This window comes from Tetrao urogallus (assembly GCF_951394365.1).
Source record: "Tetrao urogallus genome assembly, chromosome: 27".
Lineage (NCBI taxonomy): Eukaryota > Metazoa > Chordata > Aves > Galliformes > Phasianidae > Tetrao > Tetrao urogallus.
The window spans coordinates 1,874,847-1,897,116 of NC_136840.1; the positions used below are offsets into that span (position 1 = coordinate 1,874,847).

At 53.3% G+C, this 22,270-nt stretch overlaps 1 protein-coding gene across 1 annotated transcript in view; it reads left to right on the top strand.

The window, feature by feature from the left end:
• Nucleotides 1-22,270, top strand: part of ANK1 (ankyrin 1) — a gene marked incomplete at both ends in the record, with an annotated part of 46,938 nt that overhangs the window by 16,242 nt on the left and 8,426 nt on the right. The window contains 25 exons of the mRNA XM_079547429.1: nt 943-1,035; nt 9,357-9,458; nt 12,867-12,965; nt 13,632-13,730; nt 14,450-14,548; nt 14,651-14,836; nt 14,973-15,071; nt 15,277-15,375; nt 15,727-15,825; nt 16,039-16,236; nt 16,350-16,448; nt 16,730-16,828; nt 16,972-17,070; nt 17,224-17,421; nt 17,573-17,671; nt 17,756-17,854; nt 18,908-19,105; nt 19,295-19,393; nt 19,559-19,657; nt 19,940-20,038; nt 20,128-20,220; nt 20,434-20,506; nt 20,831-20,854; nt 21,652-21,754; nt 22,002-22,149. Coding sequence (XP_079403555.1) covers nt 943-1,035; nt 9,357-9,458; nt 12,867-12,965; nt 13,632-13,730; nt 14,450-14,548; nt 14,651-14,836; nt 14,973-15,071; nt 15,277-15,375; nt 15,727-15,825; nt 16,039-16,236; nt 16,350-16,448; nt 16,730-16,828; nt 16,972-17,070; nt 17,224-17,421; nt 17,573-17,671; nt 17,756-17,854; nt 18,908-19,105; nt 19,295-19,393; nt 19,559-19,657; nt 19,940-20,038; nt 20,128-20,220; nt 20,434-20,506; nt 20,831-20,854; nt 21,652-21,754; nt 22,002-22,149 — 2,802 coding nt within the window. The remainder of the gene's footprint in view (nt 1-942; nt 1,036-9,356; nt 9,459-12,866; nt 12,966-13,631; nt 13,731-14,449; nt 14,549-14,650; nt 14,837-14,972; nt 15,072-15,276; nt 15,376-15,726; nt 15,826-16,038; nt 16,237-16,349; nt 16,449-16,729; nt 16,829-16,971; nt 17,071-17,223; nt 17,422-17,572; nt 17,672-17,755; nt 17,855-18,907; nt 19,106-19,294; nt 19,394-19,558; nt 19,658-19,939; nt 20,039-20,127; nt 20,221-20,433; nt 20,507-20,830; nt 20,855-21,651; nt 21,755-22,001; nt 22,150-22,270) is intronic.

A 22,270-nucleotide genomic window follows, 5' to 3' on the forward strand; every position in this document is an offset into this window, starting at 1 on the left:
TGGAAAAGAACCTGCAGAAAGTTTGCATTATGCTGAGCCAGTAGCTCTGGATAGACTCATAGCCCTGGCTGGTAGGGTTCTATCTTCAGAGGACTCATATTTGCATTCATGATGTGTTACACAGGGGAAAAAAAACAGCAGGATCTGAGACATGGCCGATGTTGCCTGGAGGTTCAGAGCAGCAATACATTTTAGAGCAAATGCAGTGTGCCAGGCAGCAGTTACATTGCTCATCCTTCTGATAATTAACATTTGAGCTCAGCCTCAATGGGAGGAGGAGTTCATTATAGGTCAAACACTTAAGGGATCCCACACTTCCTGTGAAGTACTGAATTGCACTGGACAAGGGGGATGTATTTCCTTGGACTGAGGTAAGGACTATTCCTGCTCTAATGTTTCAACCCGGACTTGGCTCAGTAAGAAAAAAAATCTCAATTTCTACATAGTGCAAAGCATTTTTCTATCCTAACAGATTCTCTTGATTTTCTTTTCCTGCTCCAACTGGTGTAAGCTCAGCCAGTGGTGAGCTGGTCTGTTTTATTGGAATTCCCTAGAGGAATGCAGCTGATTTTGTTCCCTCTGCAACTGAAAAGTGACACAAGCTGCGTTTATCAATGTGATGCCCAGACCCTTCCAGGTGTGATCAGGTCACAGCCCTGCTAGTTTGTTCCAGTGGAGAAAGTTCTTGAACTTGCAATTGGTATCAAGGACCTGCTGATTGCTAGCTAGAAACAGGCACTAAGCTGCATGGCTGCCTTGCACCACCCCAGGGCTTCTTCAAGGATCCCAAATAGGGTAGCAAAGCACTGGCAGAAGAATGCACGGAGTGCCAGGTGAGCGTGGCTCTGTGTTGTGTGAGCAGGAGGAGAGGGTGGGATGGGAGTGGACTCCAAGAGGGCTGTTCCTTGGACAACTGGTGTGACTCCATTGCGTGTCTTTCAGAGAGGGCATGCACCAACCACTGTGGACCCCTTGCCTTCTTGTTGCAAGCAAGGATCTCCTGAAGGGATGCTGGAGCAGGAGTCTGCTGTGCAGGTAGAAGGGGGGAAGGGGCGCGTTTGTTGCGTTGCAGCGAGCCTCAGGCCCTACGAAGGGCCTGGAGCTGCTGTCACCAGAATTCATCTCTCACTTCAGTTCCATCTCAGTGTCCCCCATTTTGGGACCTGTGCCCCAGCCAAGGTCTGCAGCAACCAATGAGCTGTTTGGGCTCTGCGCAGCACAAACCGAGCGAACCAGCGTGGTTCAGGCCACAGGATTATTTCATTTTGCCTTGTATTTCTGAAGCTCCATCTTCCCTTCTGCTGTTTGAAGAACAGGGCTCACGTAAGCGGGCTCCTCCCTGTTTACAGCTCAGGGGCATGTTTATGAAGCACGCCTCAGGTGCAACATAGGCTGAGTGCTTGCGTGCAGGGCAGCTGTAATCTTCCAGCTGCAGGCAGGGAGATTACCTCCTGGGAGGGAAAGTGCCTCCTGCCACTCCAGCAGACACATGTGAGTGGAGATGATAGGGTTCAGTCCTGCTGATAACGCTTCCAGTCTGGCTGCTCACACAATTTATTTGGCTGCAGCATTCAGCATCAGTGAGCTGATCAGACCTGCAGACCCTGGCTGCCCAGGGTGAGCTGACTCTCCTGCAGCAATGCCATGTTTGCATTACTTGAGGGTGAGTACTTGGGCAAGTCTCTGCCATGGTCAGGGGCTTGCTGGGCTGCACTAGGGGGAGAGCAGTCAGGTCTGTTCGAAGAGGGGTGTTTTTATTTGCTTTGGTTTTGTGGTGTTTGTTTGTTTTGTTGTTATTATTATTATTATTTTATTTTGGGGGCTTTTGTTCTTTTTTTTTACATTCAGGAGTTTAGGTGCATCCAGGCCACTTAAATAGTTTTATGTCTGCCCCAGAGAAAATGGGCCCTTGTCCCCAAAGTATGGTAGCCTAAATGGGCCCTGGAATGGTAGAAGGGGTTTGCTGCCCTTCTTAGGCTGCTGGAAGCTTGCCTAAGGTCATGCTGGGATTCAGCAATGGAGTCTGGCATTAAATCCAGAATTCCTAAGTCCCCCTGGTATTGTGCTCACCTTGTCTTTCTTGCTGCTGCTTTTGTTGAGAGATGGGGGTGCCCTCAAGTGAGGGCTGTTAGGGGTTTTTTTCTTTGTTTTCCTCTCAGTGGTACACGTTGATTTCTGTGCTATCACCTTCCTTATTTCACCCACACGAAGCTCTGGGACAGGTGCACAGGATGACGTTTCTCTCTAGGCATAGTGCTCTATTAGCTCTGCTGAGGAGCAGGTGGCTGTGCTGCCACAGCTTTTGCTTGCATGTCCTCACCGGGGATAAGTTGGCAACAATCTATTTCCAGGCTGTGCTTCAGGTACTTTCCTGTCAATGCTTTCTTCCCTGCATGGCTTTTGGAGGCTACACTGAGCTCAGGCAGCCTGGCTGCACACTGCTAGCAGTGAATCTGCAACCATGCACATGTGCTGCGATCCTTCACAGCCTCTCCATCCTAGCAGGAAGCCTCATCCTCAGCACTTTTGCTCATGGAAGCAGGTGTGGGCTGGCCCTGCTGAAGCAGAGGTAGAAAAGATCAGCCAGAAGAGATTGCAGACATTAGGAACAGTTGATTCAAAACACTAGCAAAGAGAGAGAAGTTTTTTCCATAAGGCACTGAGTCAGACCTTGATGGCACGTTCTGGCTTCTGCTGCGTGCAATGGCACTGCACAGAGCCTGGGGCAGGTTGGAAGCTGGTTTGCAGGATGTGCCTCAGTCCCTCAAAGCATGTCCCTGTCTTCCCTTGTACTGATGTTGTCTGTTGCACGTATTGCCTGAGCCATGGCACGGCTGGGGAAGGCAGTGCAGTAGGAAAGCAGGAGATAAAAAGCAGTCACAGTGCTGCTGCATCTCTCACAGCTGTAAATCCTATTGTGTTGTAAGAAGAGGTGTAGCTCCTGAGTGACAAGCACCGGTGTATTGTCTTCAGTCACAGTCTGTGTATTTTCTGACGAGGTAAAAATAGCTTTTCTTTTTCAGGCTGTGCAGAGAGCAGAGGCTCCTGCTAACATCAAAGGAGTGTGACAGCTTTCCCCTGGATGCGCCTTGCCCCAGCTGGCAGGAGCCTTCGCTGTGCTAATTCTTGCTTTGCTTTGGCTCTGTGCAGAGGAACAATGTCCTGGTCTTCAGCTCCCTATTCCTCTGTCCAGTCCCTGCTGCTGGACTCAGCACTGGACTTCATTGACAAGTGGTGGTTTGCAAATTTCAGAAAAGGTCTTGACGTTACTGCTTAGAAACTCCATTAGTACTATCTGGGAAATGACAGGCAGGCAGACTTTCATAGAACCAGGGGATCCTTATCAGGAAGGATCAGTTCACTATGCAGGGGCAGCTCCCTAGTACTTGCTCATTGCAGATTAAAGAGAGATCCATCTCCTCACAGTCCTGAACCCCTTCCAGCTTCAGCATCTAGCAAAGGGGATGTGAGGTGGGAGGAAAGGGACCAGTTGTCTACATCTGAATGTGCTCAGCAGGGACAGAGTTAATTTGGCCCTGAGCTACACCACCAGTGACAGTCCAGAACAACCCTGTCCCATTCAGAGTGCATAAAAACAGGCTTTCCAAATGCTAATTAGTTGTGATACTGTAAGGATGGAGGACTGTGCCTGACAGAGGGGCCCGATGACTGCGACTGCACCTGAAAACGTGCCCCCACTTTACTAACTTCAAAGCTCAAAAACTAATTGAAGAGTTGCATCCCTTCTCAGAAACCTGATGGGGACCCTCCTCCTTCACTTTGGGATTTCTGCTCTGCCACTTGTGCCAAATTCTCTACCAGCATTAACAGCCCCTTGATTCAGGAACTTGTGCAGATCTTTCATTTCTGCATTATTTGATTCTCTTGCTGCCAGATCATAGAGCCATGTGCACCCCTGCATTCTCATGACTGGGGATCACTGCTGCTATCAGCACTATCAGCCATGGCTTCTGGTGTTCTGTGCCTTGGGGAGGCCTGGGGTATTGTGAAATCTCCACTCAGCAACAATGAGCATGGACAAAGGTTTTGCTCAGGGTGATGCATGAAAGGAGAGCAAAATCACTTAGCAAATGGTTTCTAGAGATGACCTCTTGATGCTTTAAGTTCTACTAAGATCTGCAGACCTCTCCTAAATCGCGTGCGCAGGAGTGAAGATGGTGGGAGGGTAGAATTTGGGTATATGGATTTATCCTTTCATCTGATGAGCTCTTCCCAGTGTTCTTGCTTTTCTCTTTCATCTGAGTTTGCAGTATGTGCCTGGCAGTCTCTTCTCTGTGCTGCTCTGGCTGCCTGCCTGAGGCTTCGCTCCTGTGGCCTCTCTGGAGATGCTGTGCACTATTAAATGCTTTCTTCCACCAGGAAGGCTGAAACTTGCTGGTAGGTTTTGTTTCCACTGCAGGGACCACCCGTGTCAAGCTTCTGTGAATGTAGATAGAGGAGAAAGTTCCTGCTGATCAGATGGTGTGGTTTCTGTTTCTGGGCATTCCAAGTTGAATCCAATTCAACTTCCCTTATCTTTTTAGAGAGACCCCAGGGGCCATCTCTAAATGCACTTAATCTTAGTATCTGCCTTTAGTTTATTTCCAGAACTGACATATTCTTCTCATCTGAGGAGAAAGGATCACCATTAGCACCCGCTGACCTGGGCATTTGATGTCTGCAGGGTAGGGAGAACATGGAGAGCTCTGGCCTGAAAAAAGTCCTTAGGCTGAGAACTGCTTAAAGTAAGGCACTACATTGTTCTCTCTGTTGGAAACAATACCTCAAAGTTGAGGACCATGCCTGCTGCTGGACATATGCCCACAAGAGCAAAGAAATGTCAAAGCAAATTAAAGGCTATTGCAAGGGTTGTTGTACTTCCTTCCCAGCTGGCAGTGCTGACAGTGCCCTGGTACTAACAGCTGACAGTGACTGGGTCATCTCCTGGGATGTGGTCTGGACCTTTTATGCACTGTCTGGATAGGATGCCCTCTGTAACACGTGGCCACAGTGCAGGAGTCAGGCTTGCATCTTCCTGTTGCTGCTGGGGCTCTGTGCATTGCTGGAGCATTGTGTGCTACCTTACACAATTCGTCTGTCCTTGCTGGACCTCCATGAGCATTTGGCAGCCTGAGACCAGGCAGAGGGAGTGCATCTGCTTAGCAGGGTCAGAAGCCCCCGTGGGGGATCCCCAGGTAAGGCCTTGCCCTTAGCAGCAGCATCTGGCTCTTCTGTTACTATTTCTCTGCTGTTCACAAACTGCTTGCTCATCCTGGTTTTCAAGATGCCTCCACTGGCTTCACTCCTAATGCATACGGGGGAAAAAGTGGCACATATTGCTCCAGAGGTGGGGTTTCAGGAGCATTAGAGCAGTGGAGCTGCAAATGCCACTAAGTATGCAGGGCAGGAGTTGCTGGCAGGAGAACGTGGCTTCCAAAGAATACAGCAGTGGCAAAAGTTTGAAGATGCAGTTATCTTTAGTGATAAACTGATGAGATAGAAACCTATGCAGTGGTGTAGTTGCTTTGAAGACCTCTGCTACAGAGCACACACAGGAAGCTGTTCTTGTAGCAAAGCCTGCTGTCTGAGCCTCCTCAGTGGCAATGATTTTCAGTAGCTTGGCCTGGAAGAAAGCAAATTGATCAAGGCCCAGGCATGGTGCACACATGGAGCAGTGTAGCAGCATGCATATGTGCCTTTTGCCAGTCTGAAACAGCAGGACAATTTGCTTCCTTCCTCATGGCCCAGAAACCACCATGAGAGCAGCGTGAGCCTCTGAACTCATTTGCTCTTGGGAATCATCAACATGCTACATTTAACAGCCTCTACACAGGGTGTTCCTGACAAACATGGCCCCCGTCCATAGAAAGAGGCAATGTTGAGACCCTTCTTTCCTTTATCAATAATTTGCAGAAGGAGCTCCTCCCTAGGTGGGAGTAAGAGTGATGGCACTGCCAGAAAAGATTAGAGAAGACTTTGACTGTGTGCAGGAGACAAATAGAGCAAGATTAGCAAAATCCAGCCTGAACCTCTGGCTTGGCAAAACATCCCCTTTGCATATTGCCTTAGCCCACAGCTACAGTGCAAGGAGCTTGGTCAGACCCAGGCTTCTGCTGGGGTGAAGGAGCAGTCATCAGGCTGTGGTGATACCCTGTGAATAAGGACTGAGGAAAGTCTCCCATCAAGGCTGGAAAAGAGAAATAATATGACTGTTGCCTGAAAGAAGAGAAACTGAAGGAGAGGCACAGCTGCACTGAGCTGTGTTTTTCACTTTAGAAGGTCTTGGAGCATTTTGCAAAGTCCAGATCTGGGAAGTGCTGGAAGCTGCATCCTGCCACTTCACAGCTTGAAGATCCCCAAGTCTGTGGAACACAACGCCTATACGTGGGGCTTAGTTGTGCGAGAGGTACACAGTGACAAATAAGCAAGTTTACCTCCTCAGCTTGGAATAACTCCTTCCTGAAAAATGGCTGGGAAAGAGAAGGAAAATGGAGAGAAACACTGCAAGCTGCCAAAAAAAAAAATTAAAAAAAGAAAAGTAAAACCACTGGGGGCATTCTTTTTCATCTGGAAGCAACTGCTGTATATCCTAGGGCAGGCGGATAGCAAGCAACTGTGGGTGCAGGCAGCAGTATGAGCACAAATGCCTAGCGAGTGCACGCAGCGTGTCTGTGCTGCACTTTGTGCTTAGCTGTGGATGGCGAGTGTGCAATGTGTGTGTCTGCCTTAAGGAGCATTTGTGTTGTGCTGCCTGGGATGCGCATGCATCTTTTTGATATGCATACGTACTTATGCCCATGGAGTCTCTGCATTTCTTGCTGTTCCCTTTTGTTGAAAAAGGAGATGGCATTGACCCAATCTATGCTTTAGTTCCTTGGCTAATCTCATGCTGTCAGGCTGCCTGTGACACCCCAGTGTAATCAGCTGTTGTGAAAGAGTACGACCGAATGCCAGGTAGGCAGTCCCAGTGTATGCAGGGACTTTAAGAGGAGAATATGACTGCAGATATCTGCCGTCTGCTTTTGCTGTCTGAGCTGTGTCTCCATCCCATGGCTGCTGGTGCCCGGCACCCATTAGTTCTCTGGTTCTGGGAAGCAGAAGGGCAGTCATTCTGCAGCATCCACGCCTCAGCCATGTGCAAGGGCCCTCCACCCCTCTCCTCCAGGGTAGTGTTACCTGCAAGATGCTCCTCAGCATGTCTGTGGGGCTGCTCCTCTCTGCTCTTCTCGAGGTAGTCCCTGCAGCTCTGACTGTTCTCTGTGCTTGGCAGCAAGCATCTGCTTTCCACAGGCATCTTGCTATTAAATATCCTGTCTGACACAGTAATGGAAAGAAAACGAACAAATTCCATTAGTGGCTGGCGATCCCTGCAGGTTCTGCGTTGGGGCGAGGAGGGAGTTGGTATTTTTAGAGAGAATGCAATGCAACTTACTGGCTCTCTTAAAGCTGGGGAGTAGATAACCAAGGAGGGGAAGAGGGGACACCGGGCTCAGGTTTCAGCTGAAGTGCTGGACTATGGCAGCACGAAAGGGCAAGTCTGGTCCAGACGTGGCTGTGAGTATACAATGCGCTTCTCCTTCATGCCCAAAGAGACCTCTGCTTTGCTTCTCTGCTTGCTTCTTGCCTGTGGTCTCTGCTGCTGGGTGTACCAAGGTTTTGGAAGTGCTTCGCTGCTGGAGCGTGTCAAGTTTTACCATATTAATCTTTACAGCTCCATGCGTGTCCTGTGGGTGGGATCCCAGGTCTGGCTGAGCTGTGCTTTGAACTTCCAAGGGGGTTGCTGTTGTAGGTCTGTGCTGAAGCTGCCATGCCTGCAGCGTAGCTGAGGGCTCGACCTGAGATGCAGAAGTTTCCAGCAAGAGCTGGAGTTAGAAAAGCCCTTTGCACTTAACCATTTCTTGGAGCTATCGGCGTTTCCTGCTGACCCTAGACAGCGTGCAGGGCTCTGAGTGCAAATGTGCACTTCTAAGGGCAGCACCAGCACCGTGCTCTGCCTTTCCCAGCAGATCAGCCTGAATGAGCAGAGTGCACCCAGGCATCGTGTTGACTCTCCAACGCACCTGCAGCCCTCCGTGAAGCTGGCAGCCTAGCTTCAAATGTGGGGGCTCCTCCCAGGCAGACCGGGTTGTGCTGCGAAGCAGCAGCTTGTGGTGCCAGCTGGCAGAGCAGAGCATGCCAGCTGCACGTGTTTCCCTGCGTGCAGAGACTGCACCAGCACGGGGCATGGCGATGCTGCCCTCCACTGCCCGTCCCTCTGTCCTGGGCAGAGCTGCAGCACTTGCACTGCTGGGGGCTGGGACACCCATCTGCAGACCTTCTTTCTGCAGGGGTAGCAGGAGAGTGGGCCGTGTGCTGGGCTGTGTTTCTCTGGGTAGGAGGATGAGGGAAGGATGGAGGAAAGCAGGAGGCAGCTGAGCAGTGCTGCTTCCATCTCTGAGCTGAAATGACCGAGGCTGGTAAGACAGGAGCTCTGAACACTTCACCTGCACCATTCTGCCCGGGTCTGCTGCCAAGGCTCTGTTGCTTTCAGTGCTGGCCCCACGAGCTTGATGACCCCAGGGCAGTGGGAACTGGAGGGCTGAGGCTGGCAGGATGTATGCTCACATAGCACAGGAGGTCTCTTGGACAATCCCAGCATAAGTGCTAAGGAAGGGGCTCTGATTTTCTAGTGGAGCCAAGGACAGAGGAGCGTGTCCTGCTGCTTTGCCATGGATGTCTCATGGCTCTGTGCTGTGGACAGCCCTTTGGGCTAGACCTACCAGGCAGGCACCAGTTCATAGGTACAGCCACACAGAGCTCTCACTGCATTTCCACCTTGTTCTCCAGCTTCTGGTGAGCCATCCATTGTCTTCATTTGCTGCCTTAATAGTGTTATACAAATTATTGCTGTGCCTTGCCTGGGGTGGTGGCACTGCCTTGCTGTGACTTTCCTGGCTGCAATGTGCACAGTTGGGGTTGTCGCCACTGTCACTGTGACTCCTGTACTGGTTTCTGGAGGACAGCAGAGGCAGGCACAACCAACTCTGCAGTATATTATCCATTGCTGATCTCTCAGCCAGGACAGAAAGCATTTCCTGTGCCTAGAAAGGCTGCAGCAATCCTGTCAGAGCACCTTCCCAGCCCTACCAGCACTGCTCAGATCCATACATCTCTCCTCCCTGGCCTGGCCAAAGGCTTTTCTTCCCTTAAGCCTCACTCCCAGCCCTGCCTTGTCCTGTTTGATGAGGACCATCTCTGCCTGCCTGGCCTCTTTCCCACCGGGTTTCTGTAGCCAAGCACTGGGATGATCCCATATTGCTGATGGGAGAGCACGAAGTATGATGCCAAACCTCATGCTGTTTGTTTTTTTCCCCAAGGCTGATGCTGCGACCAGTTTTCTGAGAGCTGCAAGATCTGGGAATCTGGACAAAGCCTTGGATCATCTCAGGAATGGGGTAGATATTAACACCTGTAATCAGGTAGGTGAAACCCATGAGGTTTCTGGTATCACTGCTAGCTTATGTGAAAATTGCCATGCTGTGGCTCCCCAAGGCTGAGGTGACAGTCACTCTGTCTCTTCCTTATTCTGCTCCGTGGGAGAGGGACAGAGAAAGGCCCCAGGGAGCTTGCTTAGCCTTGATCCTGGTACAGAGCAGACCATAAGTGGGCAGAGCAAGTTTAAAAACGGTGGGAGGTGTTTAAAAACAGGGGATGTTTGCAGAACGCCAGTGTGGTGCCTCAGGAGGTGCTGTTCAGGTGGAGCCCCTTCTAACACAGAGCAGGGACAGCTCTGCCCCTGGAAAGGAAAGCTGCAGGCACAGAGGAATGGTTTGCACATAACTGACAGAACATTTTGTTACCTGTGCAGCTGCCAAATGCATCGACTCAGCCTGAATCCGAGTAGGTGCTGCAGGGAGGGACACAAGGGACTTGGGCTGAGCTGGGGGACAGACAGGCAGACGGCACTGTCAGCTGCTTTCCAGAGCATCAGTGATGCTGGGGAGGCTGACTTGGCAGGTAGCACAAGCGGATGTTCCTCTGGTTCAGTATCAAGTTTCCAAACCAAGCGTGGTTCAGACCCATCAATCTATGCACTGCAGTGGCCGGTGCATTGCTGCAGACATTTTCCCCCAGGAAATGTTGCTGTCTCCTTTTCTTTTCTGACTGACAGTGCTGTGCAGATATGCTGGATTTCTGCTGGCAGCTGGGGCATGTTGCACCTTGTTTTCTCCTCCCTAGGATGCTAGAGGAGGCTTGGGGAAAACTCATGAGGTGCCCATTTTATTCCTCATTCCCAGTTATTGTCAGCGCATAACCAGCATCCAGGTGTTCCTGTCCTGGGGTTGTGTGGGCAAGGACAGGATTGAAACCAGAGGGGTGTTGTGGGGAGAAGAAATAGAAAATGTTGTGTTTCAGTCCATTGAAGATGAAATAGTTTTCAATTTCTTCCCCACAAGGGGCAGTCCCCCTTTGCTGGGAGCAGTCCTGCTTCCAGCCAGATTCCTGCAGCCAATGAGGGGGTTTAACATCCTGCTGGGGAGCACGTGGCTGCAACAGAATGAGGTGCTCCTTTCAGTGGTGCCTTTGCACTGGTTCCTGCCATCTCCCTGAGGTTAGATGGCACTTTAGGGTTTCCTTCTGAGGAATATCAGACCTGTGGGAAAGGTCCAACCTCACATGTCCTGTATAGAATAAGGAGGGATATATGTGGTCAGACCTATCCCACAGGCCCTGTATTCTTACACAAGTGCAGAGACCTTGACATGCCATCTGATCTTCATCCTGCCATCTTCTTCATGGTTGCCATCTGCATCAGTATCCTTATTGTGTTCTGAATCCATGCGTGCTGTCCTCACCAATGAGGAGTTGGAGCTGAGGAGAAGCAGAGCTGAGCTGGCTGCCAGAACCCAGCAGTCATGGTTGCGTGGGCAGGAATCTTTTCTGGGTCACAACCCAGGGCAGGGTCCACTCAGGGTACAGCAACACGAAGGAGCATTTTTCTGCAGAGCTGAGTTTGTTGCATTGGCAGCAGCGCCCAAGGCTTCTGGGAAGCATTTGCCATTGGTGAGGGAGTGCAGCACTGCTCAGATCAAGTGCATCCCATGGCGGTTTTGGGTCAGAAGAGCCATCAAACCAAAGCAAACCTGCAAAACAACCTGCATTGTTCCTGAGGCAGAAATATCGATGGGCCTCTGGGAAACAGCCTTCAGTAAACATTGTGCTTATCGCTGTAAGGATGGAGAATAACGATTCCTCAATGGCTTTCAGCTTTCAAAAGGTTATTTATGAATCCTTTGCGTAAGAGGACATATGTGCGAGGGGAGCAGCTGAGTGTTCATGATTTTGTCCTCCCTGCATCTTGTTACATGGGTATAACAGGGAAAAAGCATGTGCTGTATCTGTGGCTCTCACCCAGCTGGTGAGCTCTCAAGATGTGGGTGCAGAGCCGTGCAGCTGTGCCCTGGTCCAAGAGCTGCAGCATTCTTGCTTCTTTTTCCCTTGGCAGCCATCCCCTTGTGCTTGGAGCTCCAGGAGATGCTGGAGCTGGTGTGCTGAGATAGCCTGTAGACTTGCTATCTGTGCATACATGAGAGGTAGAAAAGAGTCTGTGATCTTGGAAGGCTGCTGGATTGAGCAAGAGAGAAGTGGAAGACCTTTTTGTGCTATGATAAACCCCCTCTGGAAGCTGTTGTGAGTTTAACTGGGATGTTGAAGGCTGCAACTGGAGCTTGCCCTGGCATGTTCTGCTCCCCTACCTGTATTCAGATGGGGATGAAGCAATCCTGCAAAGTGACCTTCCAGCACCCTCCATAAACCAAAGCAGATGGCTGGGGGGTGGAGTGCTTGGGCAGCATTGTGTGCTTCTGGGGAGCTGGCAGCTCTTTGCCACATGAGAGCTGCACAGGGGTGAGTAAGCACAGTGCATCCATCTGGGAGAAGTGCTGCACTTTTCCCTTGTGGAGGGAAAAAAAAAAAGTGCCATTTGAAATTGCCTGCAAATATTTAACCTCTCTGCCAGTAAATATCTCAGCCCTTTTGTTCACATCTGGGAAATTGGAAATAATGGAACATAAGTTTTCTCAACTGCCTCTGGGGTGCTGGCAGGCCTAACCCCCCCACTTTTGACAGCACAAGGATATTCCAAGGGTGCTCTTCAGGGGCTGTGCTCCCTTTGCTCCTGGGACTGTGGTTTCATATGTAGCTTGGAAAAGGAGGGCTGAACTGGGGCACCCGAAGCAGTGTTCCCAAGCAGTCACCTGAACTGTTCAAGAGCTTCCTGGATCTGACAGAGCTGAGCAGCTGCACAACCAGTGCTTCCCCAGAGTCTCTGCTGCAGCTCAGTACTGGAGGAGCAAAGCAGCCCCGGTGCTGAGCATGGGCTGTGGGATGGAATTGGCAGGGTCAGCCTGCAAGGCCACACTTACACAGCGTGTGCATCCTCACTCTGGGCCATCCAGAGGGCTTTGGCTGTGCCAGGTGTGGCTGTGGGCAGGAGATCTGAGGGAGCCCTGGGAAGTCACTGGAGCGGAGATGGGAGCTGACAACAGGAATGCGTCGTGAGCAAGGAGAGCTCAAACAGTACCTGTGAAGCCATGCACACCCACTGTGCCATGGTGACACCCATCTATAGGAATTAGTCCACGAGGGCTGCATGTCACAGGGAAACCTCCAGCATTAGTCAGCAGCTCAGTGCACGGGGCTGCATGCAGCGTGAAGCCAACTGCTCAGGGCTCAAAGGCAGAGCAGTGACTTCTGCTCCTGGCAGCCAGCACCTCCTTCAGTACACAGCAAGCACCCGCAGCCAGGTCCGTAGAGGAGCTCCAGGGTGGTTCCCAGAGATCATCAGTCTCATCCTGTGATTAATGCCCCCTCTTTGTGCCCTGCAGAATGGGCTGAACGCCTTGCACCTGGCCTCCAAGGAAGGCCACGCGAAAATGGTGGTGGAGCTTCTGCACAAGGAGATTGTTTTGGAGACCACGACCAAGGTGAGAACAAAGGAGTCTGGTCACATTCTTCAGTCGTTGCTCTACAGCCTGCCATTGCTGGTGCTCCATAAATAATGCATAGTTCTCTCCCTGCATCATCACGGAGAGGTGTGGCTCTCTCTCTCTGTGACAAAGGCATGAGCCAGCAGGACTGGACAACCAGCAGCCTCTGGTAGTGTGTGGAAGGCTGTGGAAGCTGCAGTGGCTGGCATGTCACCTCTGTGCCCTAGCAAGGCTTGGGATGCAGAGCAGAGCCTGGTGTCCTGCCCTCACCACCCCAGGGCACACACTGGAGGGAGAAGTCTGTGTCTTTCAGTCTGCTTCTCCCTGAGCTCCACTGGGAAGCCTTGGCTCCCGTGCTCTGTGCTTTTGCCTGAGGTCTGCCAGCTCAGCGCTCCCTTCTCCCTTCCCCTGCTTGCCTCCTGGTGCTGGAGATATGCAGAGCCTGACAATGCGTGCAACTTTGGCTGCCAGTGACCTCATAAGAAATATGAAGTCACCCTCTTCCTTAGCCAGCAAATGTGTCTGTAGCAGGAATGGGGTGCAGAGCACGGCCCCACTGCCTTGCACTGGCTGGGATGGCAGCAGCCCTTTTCACACCTATGTTTGTACGCACATCTGGCCTGTCTTTTTCCCTGAGTGCTGCCCTGTGATGATGTCTTTCAGAAAGGAAACACAGCCCTGCACATCGCTGCCCTCGCTGGACAGCAGGACGTGGTCCGGGAACTGGTGAACTATGGGGCCAATGTCAATGCTCAGTCTCAGGTACAGTGATCCAGGCTGGGGTAGGCAAAGCTCCAGCATGTGTGTGGTGATGTCCATGTGGTGAGAGCTGTGCCCAGCAAGGGCTCTGCAGCAGCCCTTTAGTGTCTCTTTGGTCCTGTTCAGGGACAAGGGTGGCTTTGCCCGATCTCTGAAGGACCACAAGTCTGTGAGTGATGGGGAAAGAAGTTTGGGGGTGGAGATGGTGAGTGTCTGGTCTGTGGAGATGGTGAGGAGATGGTCTGTGTCTGGTGGGAGTCCATGGCAGCACACACAAGCACACTGAACTCTTCCTGGAAGAACTCATGAAAGATGCTCCCTGACAATGAACCGGGGTTGTGGGTGTTCATAGAATGGCTTAGGTTACAGGGGACCTTGAAGATCATCTAATTCCAACCCCCCTGCCATGGACAGGGTTGCAGAGCACTAGATCAGGCTACTCAGCATCCCATCCAACCTGGCCTTGAATGCATCCAGAAGTGAGGTATCCACAGCCTCTCTAGGAAACCTGTTCCATTGCCTCACCATTCTCTGAGCAAAAAAAATTCTTCCTAGCATCTAACCTAAATTTCCCCTCTTTTAGTTTAAAGACATTTCTCCTGTCCTACCACTGTCAGACTGTGTAAAAAGTCAGTCCCCCTCCTACTTGTAAGCTTGGTGGGGTGCAGCTCTTCAAGGAGCTGGAGGAAGGGTTGTGTTGATGTGTATGGCTCTGTTTGCAGAAGGGATTCACACCACTCTACATGGCAGCGCAGGAAAACCACCTGGAAGTTGTCAAGTTCCTGCTGGAAAATGGAGCCAACCAGAATGTAGCCACAGAGGTACGATCCTTGGGGAGAACTCCGCAGCTCTACTTGTTGAGGCTGCGCCAGGTGCTGCCGTGGCTTCTTGGCTCTCCCCACTCACCTGCCTCTCCTTGGCAGGATGGCTTCACACCGCTAGCTGTGGCTCTGCAGCAGGGTCATGAGAATGTGGTTGCTCACCTTATCAACTATGGGACAAAGGGTAAGGTCCGCCTGCCCGCCTTGCACATCGCAGCTCGCAACGATGACACCCGCACAGCCGCCGTGCTGCTGCAGAATGACCCCAATGCTGACGTCCTCTCCAAGGTGCGTGGCTCTCCCACCCTGTCCCTGCCAGCTTTCCCACCTCCCAGGGGGAACAGCAGCTTGGTATGCTGTATATATCCATCCTTTCGGCAGGGAGCATGTATCTGGCTGGGCTGATCCCCCTTCTTTCCCCTAGACTGGATTTACGCCCTTGCACATTGCAGCCCACTATGAGAATCTCAGTGTGGCCCAACTCTTGCTGAATCGTGGAGCCAGTGTCAACTTCACACCCCAGGTGAGTGCCATGTGGGGTGGCTCCTATGGCATCCACAGCTTTCAGCCACGGGTGGGCATGTGCTTGCCTCTCACCTGTCCATCCTTGCGAAGGAATTTAGCCTTCCAGTGCCCTCTGTCCCTTGTTTGCCCCGTGCTTCCTGGCAGCCCTGCAGGGAAAAGAGGAGGGGTTGCTTCCTGTAACAAGCTGTCCTTCCTTCTGCCAGAATGGGATCACTCCTTTGCACATAGCCTCCCGACGAGGCAACATCATCATGGTGCGCCTGCTGCTGGACCGTGGGGCCCAGATAGAGACAAGGACCAAGGTGAGACCCTTTCTAAACCACTGGCAACTGCATGGGCCATCTCTGTCTCCATTCTTCCTGTGTCCAGGGAGCACTGATGCAATGCCCTCCTCAGTCCATACCCTGGGAATGTCATGCTAGGGCATGAGCACAGTCCCTGATGTCCTAAGGGGGTGGACTGGGTTTTTTAGTGATGTGTGTTCAGGTTGAGAGAAAGCTGCTTGGGTGGTGGGCTGAGCCTGGGGGCTGAGAGCAGAATCAGTTTTGATCTTATTTTGCAAACAAGTCCCAAGTTTCTGTTCCTTTCTGGTCTGGGGTTTGCCTTGCCTTTCCCTGTCCTTGCTGAGCCTCTGAACCCTTCTCTCTCCCCAGGATGAGTTGACGCCTCTCCACTGTGCAGCTCGCAATGGACATGTGCGAATTGCAGAGATCCTACTGGACCATGGTGCTCCCATTCAAGCCAAAACAAAGGTGCCTGTGGGACTGCGCTCAGTGTCAGCGTAGGGGTCACAAACTGCATGCGTTTGCTGGATGCTCTCTGTAGCTGGGCCAGGCTCGAACTTTTGGCCCTCAAGAGGCAAAGAGCTTCCTGATCCTTCTGCTCAGAGCTATGGCAGGGAGCAGGGCTGGGTGGGATGCCCAGTGCCCTCCACTCAGCCCTAAGGCTCCGCTCCCCGCTCACAGAACGGTCTGTCACCGATCCACATGGCAGCACAGGGTGATCACCTGGACTGTGTGCGCCTACTCCTGCAGTACAGTGCTGAGATAGACGACATCACCCTGGACCACCTGACACCACTGCATGTAGCCGCGCACTGTGGCCACCACCGTGTGGCTAAACTGCTGGTGGAGAAGGGAGCCAAGCCCAACTCCAGAGCCCTGGTGAGCCAGGAAGGGTGGGCAAGAAAAGGATAAATGGGCTGGGAGTGGAGAAAGAAAAAGGCAGCGGAAGAGGGAATGTGCTTGCAATTGACTGATGGTCATTCTGTCTGTAGAATGGCTTCACGCCTCTCCACATCGCCTGCAAGAAGAACCACATTCGGGTGATGGAATTGCTTCTGAAGACAGGAGCCTCCATTGACGCTGTCACGGAGGTGGGTGAGCTGCAGCCCAGCCCCAGCTCTTCTGTTATTGCCCATGCACAGCAGGGCTGGGTCACTGCTGCCCTGCTGCCCCCCAACATCTTCCTTGTGGCTGGGGAGAACTGCAGCTCAAGACCCACTCTGCGGGTGGCATCCGCTGCCTGTTTCGTGCAGGGCAGAAGTTCTGTGCATTGCTGTTGGCTCAGCTAGGGGCTCCCAGAGGCTGAGAGAATGGGGGGATTGCCTCTGTGTCAGGCCATTCAACATGACTCTTTGCTGCTTTCTCTCCACAGTCTGGCTTGACCCCCTTGCATGTAGCTGCCTTCATGGGGCATTTGCCCATCGTCAAAACCCTGCTGCAGCGTGGAGCATCTCCTAATGTGTCCAACGTGGTGAGTGCTGGCCTGGCTGGAGCCATTGGGGCTCACTGTGGTGGGGTGTAGTGGAGGAGCTGCACCCTGCTTTCTTTGTTCCTGGGCAATGGGTGACATGTCCCCTCCTGTGGCCTCACCGCTTTATTCTGTCCATGGTGCAGAAAGTGGAGACTCCCCTGCACATGGCAGCCAGAGCTGGGCACATGGATGTGGCCAAGTATCTGCTGCAGAACAAAGCCAAAGTCAACGCCAAGGCCAAGGTAGGCAGGAGCTCCCATGTGCTCACCCAGTGCTGAGTTCTTTGCTCTCACCTGTCCAGGCCCCTGTGGTGAGGGGTTGTGAAGCAGCAGGAGTGCTGCAAGGAAGCAGTGAGTCCAAGCCCGCAAGCAACAGCTTCTCTGCCTCCCTTACAGGATGACCAGACTCCTCTGCACTGTGCTACACGCATTGGCCACACCAGTATGGTCCGACTTCTGCTGGAGAACAGTGCCAACCCCAACCTGGCCACCACAGCAGGGCACACACCTCTGCACATCACTGCCAGAGAGGGGCATGTAGACACAGCTTTGGCCCTGCTAGAAAAGGGAGCCTCTCAGACTTGCATGACCAAGGTAGGCTGCTGGCATGCTGCAGAAAAATGGCTGGCAGGGCTGGCAGGACAGTGTCCCCATCCCAGAAGGGACAGCCTCCTGTGCTGCAGTGTGCATCTGCATTCTCCTCATCATCCCCTTACACCCAGTGATGGGCTGCCTATCTCCTCAGAAAGGATTTACCCCTCTCCACGTTGCAGCCAAGTATGGGAAGGTGGATGTGGCAGAGCTGCTGCTGGTGCATGATGCTCACCCCAATGCAGCGGGGAAGGTGAGGGTTGTTCTGGGGCTGTGAGAGAGGTGAGTATGGGCTGAGACTCTATCTCACTGCTCCATGCCCTCTTCCCTTCTCTAGAACGGCCTGACCCCATTGCACGTAGCTGTGTACCACAACAACCTGGAGATCGTCAAGCTCCTGCTTCCCAAGGGGAGCTCTCCACACAGCTCAGCCTGGGTAAAACTGGATGGGATCCCTGGGGTGGGAGGATGGTGTGTGCCCAGTACCCTCCAGCCAATGCTGACAGTGCCCCGTGCTGTGTCACCCCTCAACTCTGACACCTGCCAGTCCCACCATAGCTCCCACACCTGCTGCTTGTGCTGGCCTGTCCTTGTGCCCATGGGGATGCTGAGCACTCACCCGGTTCCAGCAGGATAGCTTTAAGGGATATTCCCTGTTGGCAGCCTAGTGGCTGTTGCTTGGGGATGTGTTTCCATAGCAAGACCTGCTGAGCAGTGCTGTGGTCTGGCAGTTTGGGAAACCACACATGAATGTTTCCATGCAGCTGGGAAGCTGTGAAGGCAGAAAATCCAGCAGCTTGTGAGCATCCTGCGCTCTGGCAGAGCGCTAGGAGCCTTTCCTCATGGATCAGCCCAGCAGAATTGGTTTTCACATTGTTTGCAGAAGCTGCAGCATCTCGGCAGACAAGTGGCTGCTGGTGCTACCTCCCCTCTTCCCCCGTGCATCTGCTGGCAGGGCTGCTGGGCTGGCAGCAGAGCAGCTGGTGCTGGTGCCAATCTCCCCTTGGTCTGCGTCACGGCAGCCTGCGTCATCACAGGCACAGGGCGTCTGCTTCTCTGCTGGCAAATGACAGCACAAGCAGTGCTCAAGGCCATGCAGCCTCTGCCTGAATACTAATCCTGTATGTTGTGGGTTCTGCCCCACACCTCTACCAGGCAGTCCTAGTAGTGCCTGCCTGTCCTGACTCTTGCAGCCCCAAGTGGCCGCATGCTAGAAATTCATGTAAAGAAAACCCCAGGACAGCTGACACTAACCAGACCTGAAGCAGGTGGTCTTGGAGCCTCCTCACTGTCTTGATTAGGGAAGCAGGATTGGCTTCAGTGGTAGGATTAGTTGCTGTCAGGGAGATGGTTTGAGTGTGAGCTTGTATCCCTGAGACCTGGAAGCAGCCTGGGAGGGCAGACTTGGCCTGGAGAGATGGGGTGGTACTTCCTGTCCAGGCAGATCTGCTCAGTGGGTGCTGAGAGCTGCCATGGTCCCTTCCCACAGAACGGATACACCCCTCTGCACATTGCTGCCAAGCAGAACCAGATGGAGGTGGCCAGCAGCTTGCTGCAGTATGGTGCTTCTGCAAATGCGGAGTCTGTTCAGGGAGTCACCCCTCTGCACCTGGCTTCTCAGGAGGGGCATACAGACATGGTAGCACTGCTTTTCTCCAAGCAAGCCAATGGAAACTTAGGCAACAAGGTATGTTGTGCTAGTGCTTCCTGCCAGGCTGGCAGGCAGTAGCAGATCCAGTGCCTCCCTGCATTCAAATAGCAGTGCCTTGGCTATAACGTAAGGTTGGGCAGTTTGCTGTATTTACAACCCAACTTGCTCTCTCTGCTGGTCGAGCTGCAGTACTTCTCTTGTGCATGTGACATGCTCTTTTTGCAGAGTGGCCTGACTCCTCTCCATCTCGTGGCCCAAGAGGGACATGTACCAGTTGCTGACGTTCTGGTGAAACACGGAGTCACAGTGGATGCAACAACGAGGGTAAAGTAGTGCATTGGCCATGGTTGGGGTGAAAAGCACTTGGGAACTACTTCTACATACCCCATCCTTCAGCTGTTGGGGCTGGCCCATGCAGTTCAACATACCCAAGCCAGAAGGCCCAGGAGCAGTGCTGACAGCAGTCTGAGACCTGATCTTGTCTTTCAGATGGGCTACACCCCGCTGCACGTAGCCAGCCACTATGGGAACATCAAGTTGGTGAAGTTTCTGCTGCAGCACCAGGCTGATGTCAATGCTAAAACTAAGGTACAGTGATGCTCTGTGCTAAAAGGACCCTGGGGAACAGTGTGCAGGTTAATGGGAAAGGTTTTGTGCCACTACAACCCCTATACCTTGCTCCAAGTCCTCCTGTTTCCATGGCTGGAAGCTGTTGTAGTGCCCCTGGGGCGCACTATGGATCCTATACAGCCCTTTACTAACCACAGAAAGCAGGATGCAGCCCATGTGAAGCATCGTGTGAAGCTTTGGGGGGCATCTGTGGGGCAGCATTCCCCAAAGCTGATGCAGCAATCTCTATTCTCCCTACAGCTTGGCTACACGCCCCTGCACCAGGCAGCGCAGCAGGGCCACACGGACGTGGTGACCCTGCTGCTGAAGCACGGTGCCTCTCCTAACGAGATCAGCACGGTGAGTAGGGCAAACTGCCTGCATTTCCTCATTGTGTGACATGCTTGGGCACATGCCTGGGTTCCCTTACATCCTCTCCCCTTGCACAGAATGGCACCACTCCGCTGGCCATCGCGAAGCGCCTCGGTTACATTTCCGTCACAGATGTGCTCAAGATTGTCACAGAGGAGACCAGCATCCCAGTAAGCTTCTGGGCACGGGACTGGCTGGGTGCAGAATCCTGTGGAGAAGGGTTGGGGTTGGGAGCAGCTAAGTGAGGGTCTGCCAGCCTTGGCCCCAGGCAGATCAGGGTGTGGGCTGCCAAAGAGCAGCTTGAGTGCCCAGGCTTGTGGAGAGGGGCTGTGGGTGGCTGTGGGTTGTGTGCTGTCCTGCTCTGACTGCCCTCTGCTCCACAGCCAGTCAGTGACAAGTACCGCATGAGCTTCCCAGAGACTGTGGATGAGATTTTGGATGTGTCAGAGGATGAAGGTGAGAGGCTGGAGCTGGGTCATGCCCTTAGAGGTCTGCTAGCAGCCCCGGGGATGGGCACAGGGTGGGGAGCTGCTTGGCCCCACTGGGGTCTCGCAACAAGGAAGCAGAAGCCCAGCAGCCACCTCCTGGCTTGGTCTTCCCCTGTGCTGTGCAGGAGGGTGGTGCCCAGACCTGAGGATGGTGTGCAGAGAGAACTTGGGCACTCTGAGCACCGCACCATGCCTCGCTCCCCGGGTGGTACCAGCCCACAGCCCACCTGAAGCTGGTTTGCTCCTACCCCCTCCCACCAAGACCTCACTTTTGCCTCTTCTTACTTTGCAGGCACTGCTCATGTCACAGTAATGGGTATGAAATTTGTCCCTGTGCCCCAGCTCAATGGCCCATTTCACCCCATGGCCACTAACCATCCGCACGCCGCCTCCATCTGCTGAACCTTGCTGCTGGGCTGGTGCTACCCAGCACAGGCCCTGCCATCCTGCCCTGCCCATCTGCGTCCATGCTGCTTGCTGTGGTGTGACTGCATGAAGGGGACTATCCCCGAGCAGATGGAGCCCTGGCTGTCATCAGCCTTGCTCCCAGCAGCAGGAGCCTGCTCCTGTTGTAAGCTCTGGAGCCTGCCCACAGCCAGCCCGTGCCACTCTGGCCTTGGTGGTATGAAGTGGAGCACTGGAAGGTCCCTGTGTTGCTCACCACTCTGGCTCTCCCTACATTGGGAGGTGCTGGGCTCCTTCCAGCAGGGCTCTAGCATGAGCTCAGCCCCAGTGGATTCCTTAGCAGGTGTTAATTGGGTGGCAGGTGAGGATGGTTCGGCTCATGCCCCCAGAGAGACATGTGTGGGTGAACTTGGTGGCCTTGGTGAGTCCTTTCTATGGCCCCAGCCCCGCCTGGTGGTGGGGGGCCCCAGCAGGCTTGGCTCTGTGCTTGAGTGTTGTGAGGTTTGGGTTGGCTGGCTCCTAACAGATGCCACAGTTCCTGCCACACTAACAGCCCAGGCTTCTGGCAGAGGGAAGAGCCTTCCCACTGCTGAGACCCAGGGGATGAATGCGTGTGGCCAGTGGTGGGAGCAGGGATGGGAGTAAAGCTGGGCAGCTGTGCTCCCTTGTCCTGCTGCCTCTGTGTGCTGAGCCAGCTCTTGGTTTCAGAGGAGGAGCTGATCGCACCGAAACCCAGAACACCTGAACCCAGGGAGCAGGAGGTCAAGAGGGAGATGCTGGAGTTTGTGACCGTGACAACACTGGAGCAAACGTACGAGACACTGGATGGTGGGGAGGGAGTGGGAACAGGGCATGGGCCAGCCTGGTGCTGGGGTGGGATGCCAGCAGGGCAGGGACAGCTGCAGGCATTGGGTACCAGCAGATCAAGCATGACTGTGGGCAAGGATCCCTGAGCTCCCTGATAGGGTCCTGCTGTGCCTGGTGGCCCTCGGGGGTGGCTGGAGCCTGGGGGGCCCTGACCTGTTGCTGCAGTGGCTGTCACTGTTCTCTCCTGCCAGGGAGGAGTCTGTAGCTGTCCCACAGGTCCCCTGCGTGCCCCCTGAGACTGTGGTGACCAGGGCAGAGGAGCCTGAGCAGGTGGGATCTGTGGAGACTGAAGCTGAGCAAGGCAGCCTGCTGCACGCACCCTCGGTGTCCCCACAGGAGGTGAGTGTGACACAGTTCTAGTATATTTCTTGTTGGGGGAATATCCCTCCTCTGTCAGCCCAGAGCGAAAATGTCGGGGGTGGAGGGGATGGGTTGATGGTACAGGGCTGCCAAGGCAGAA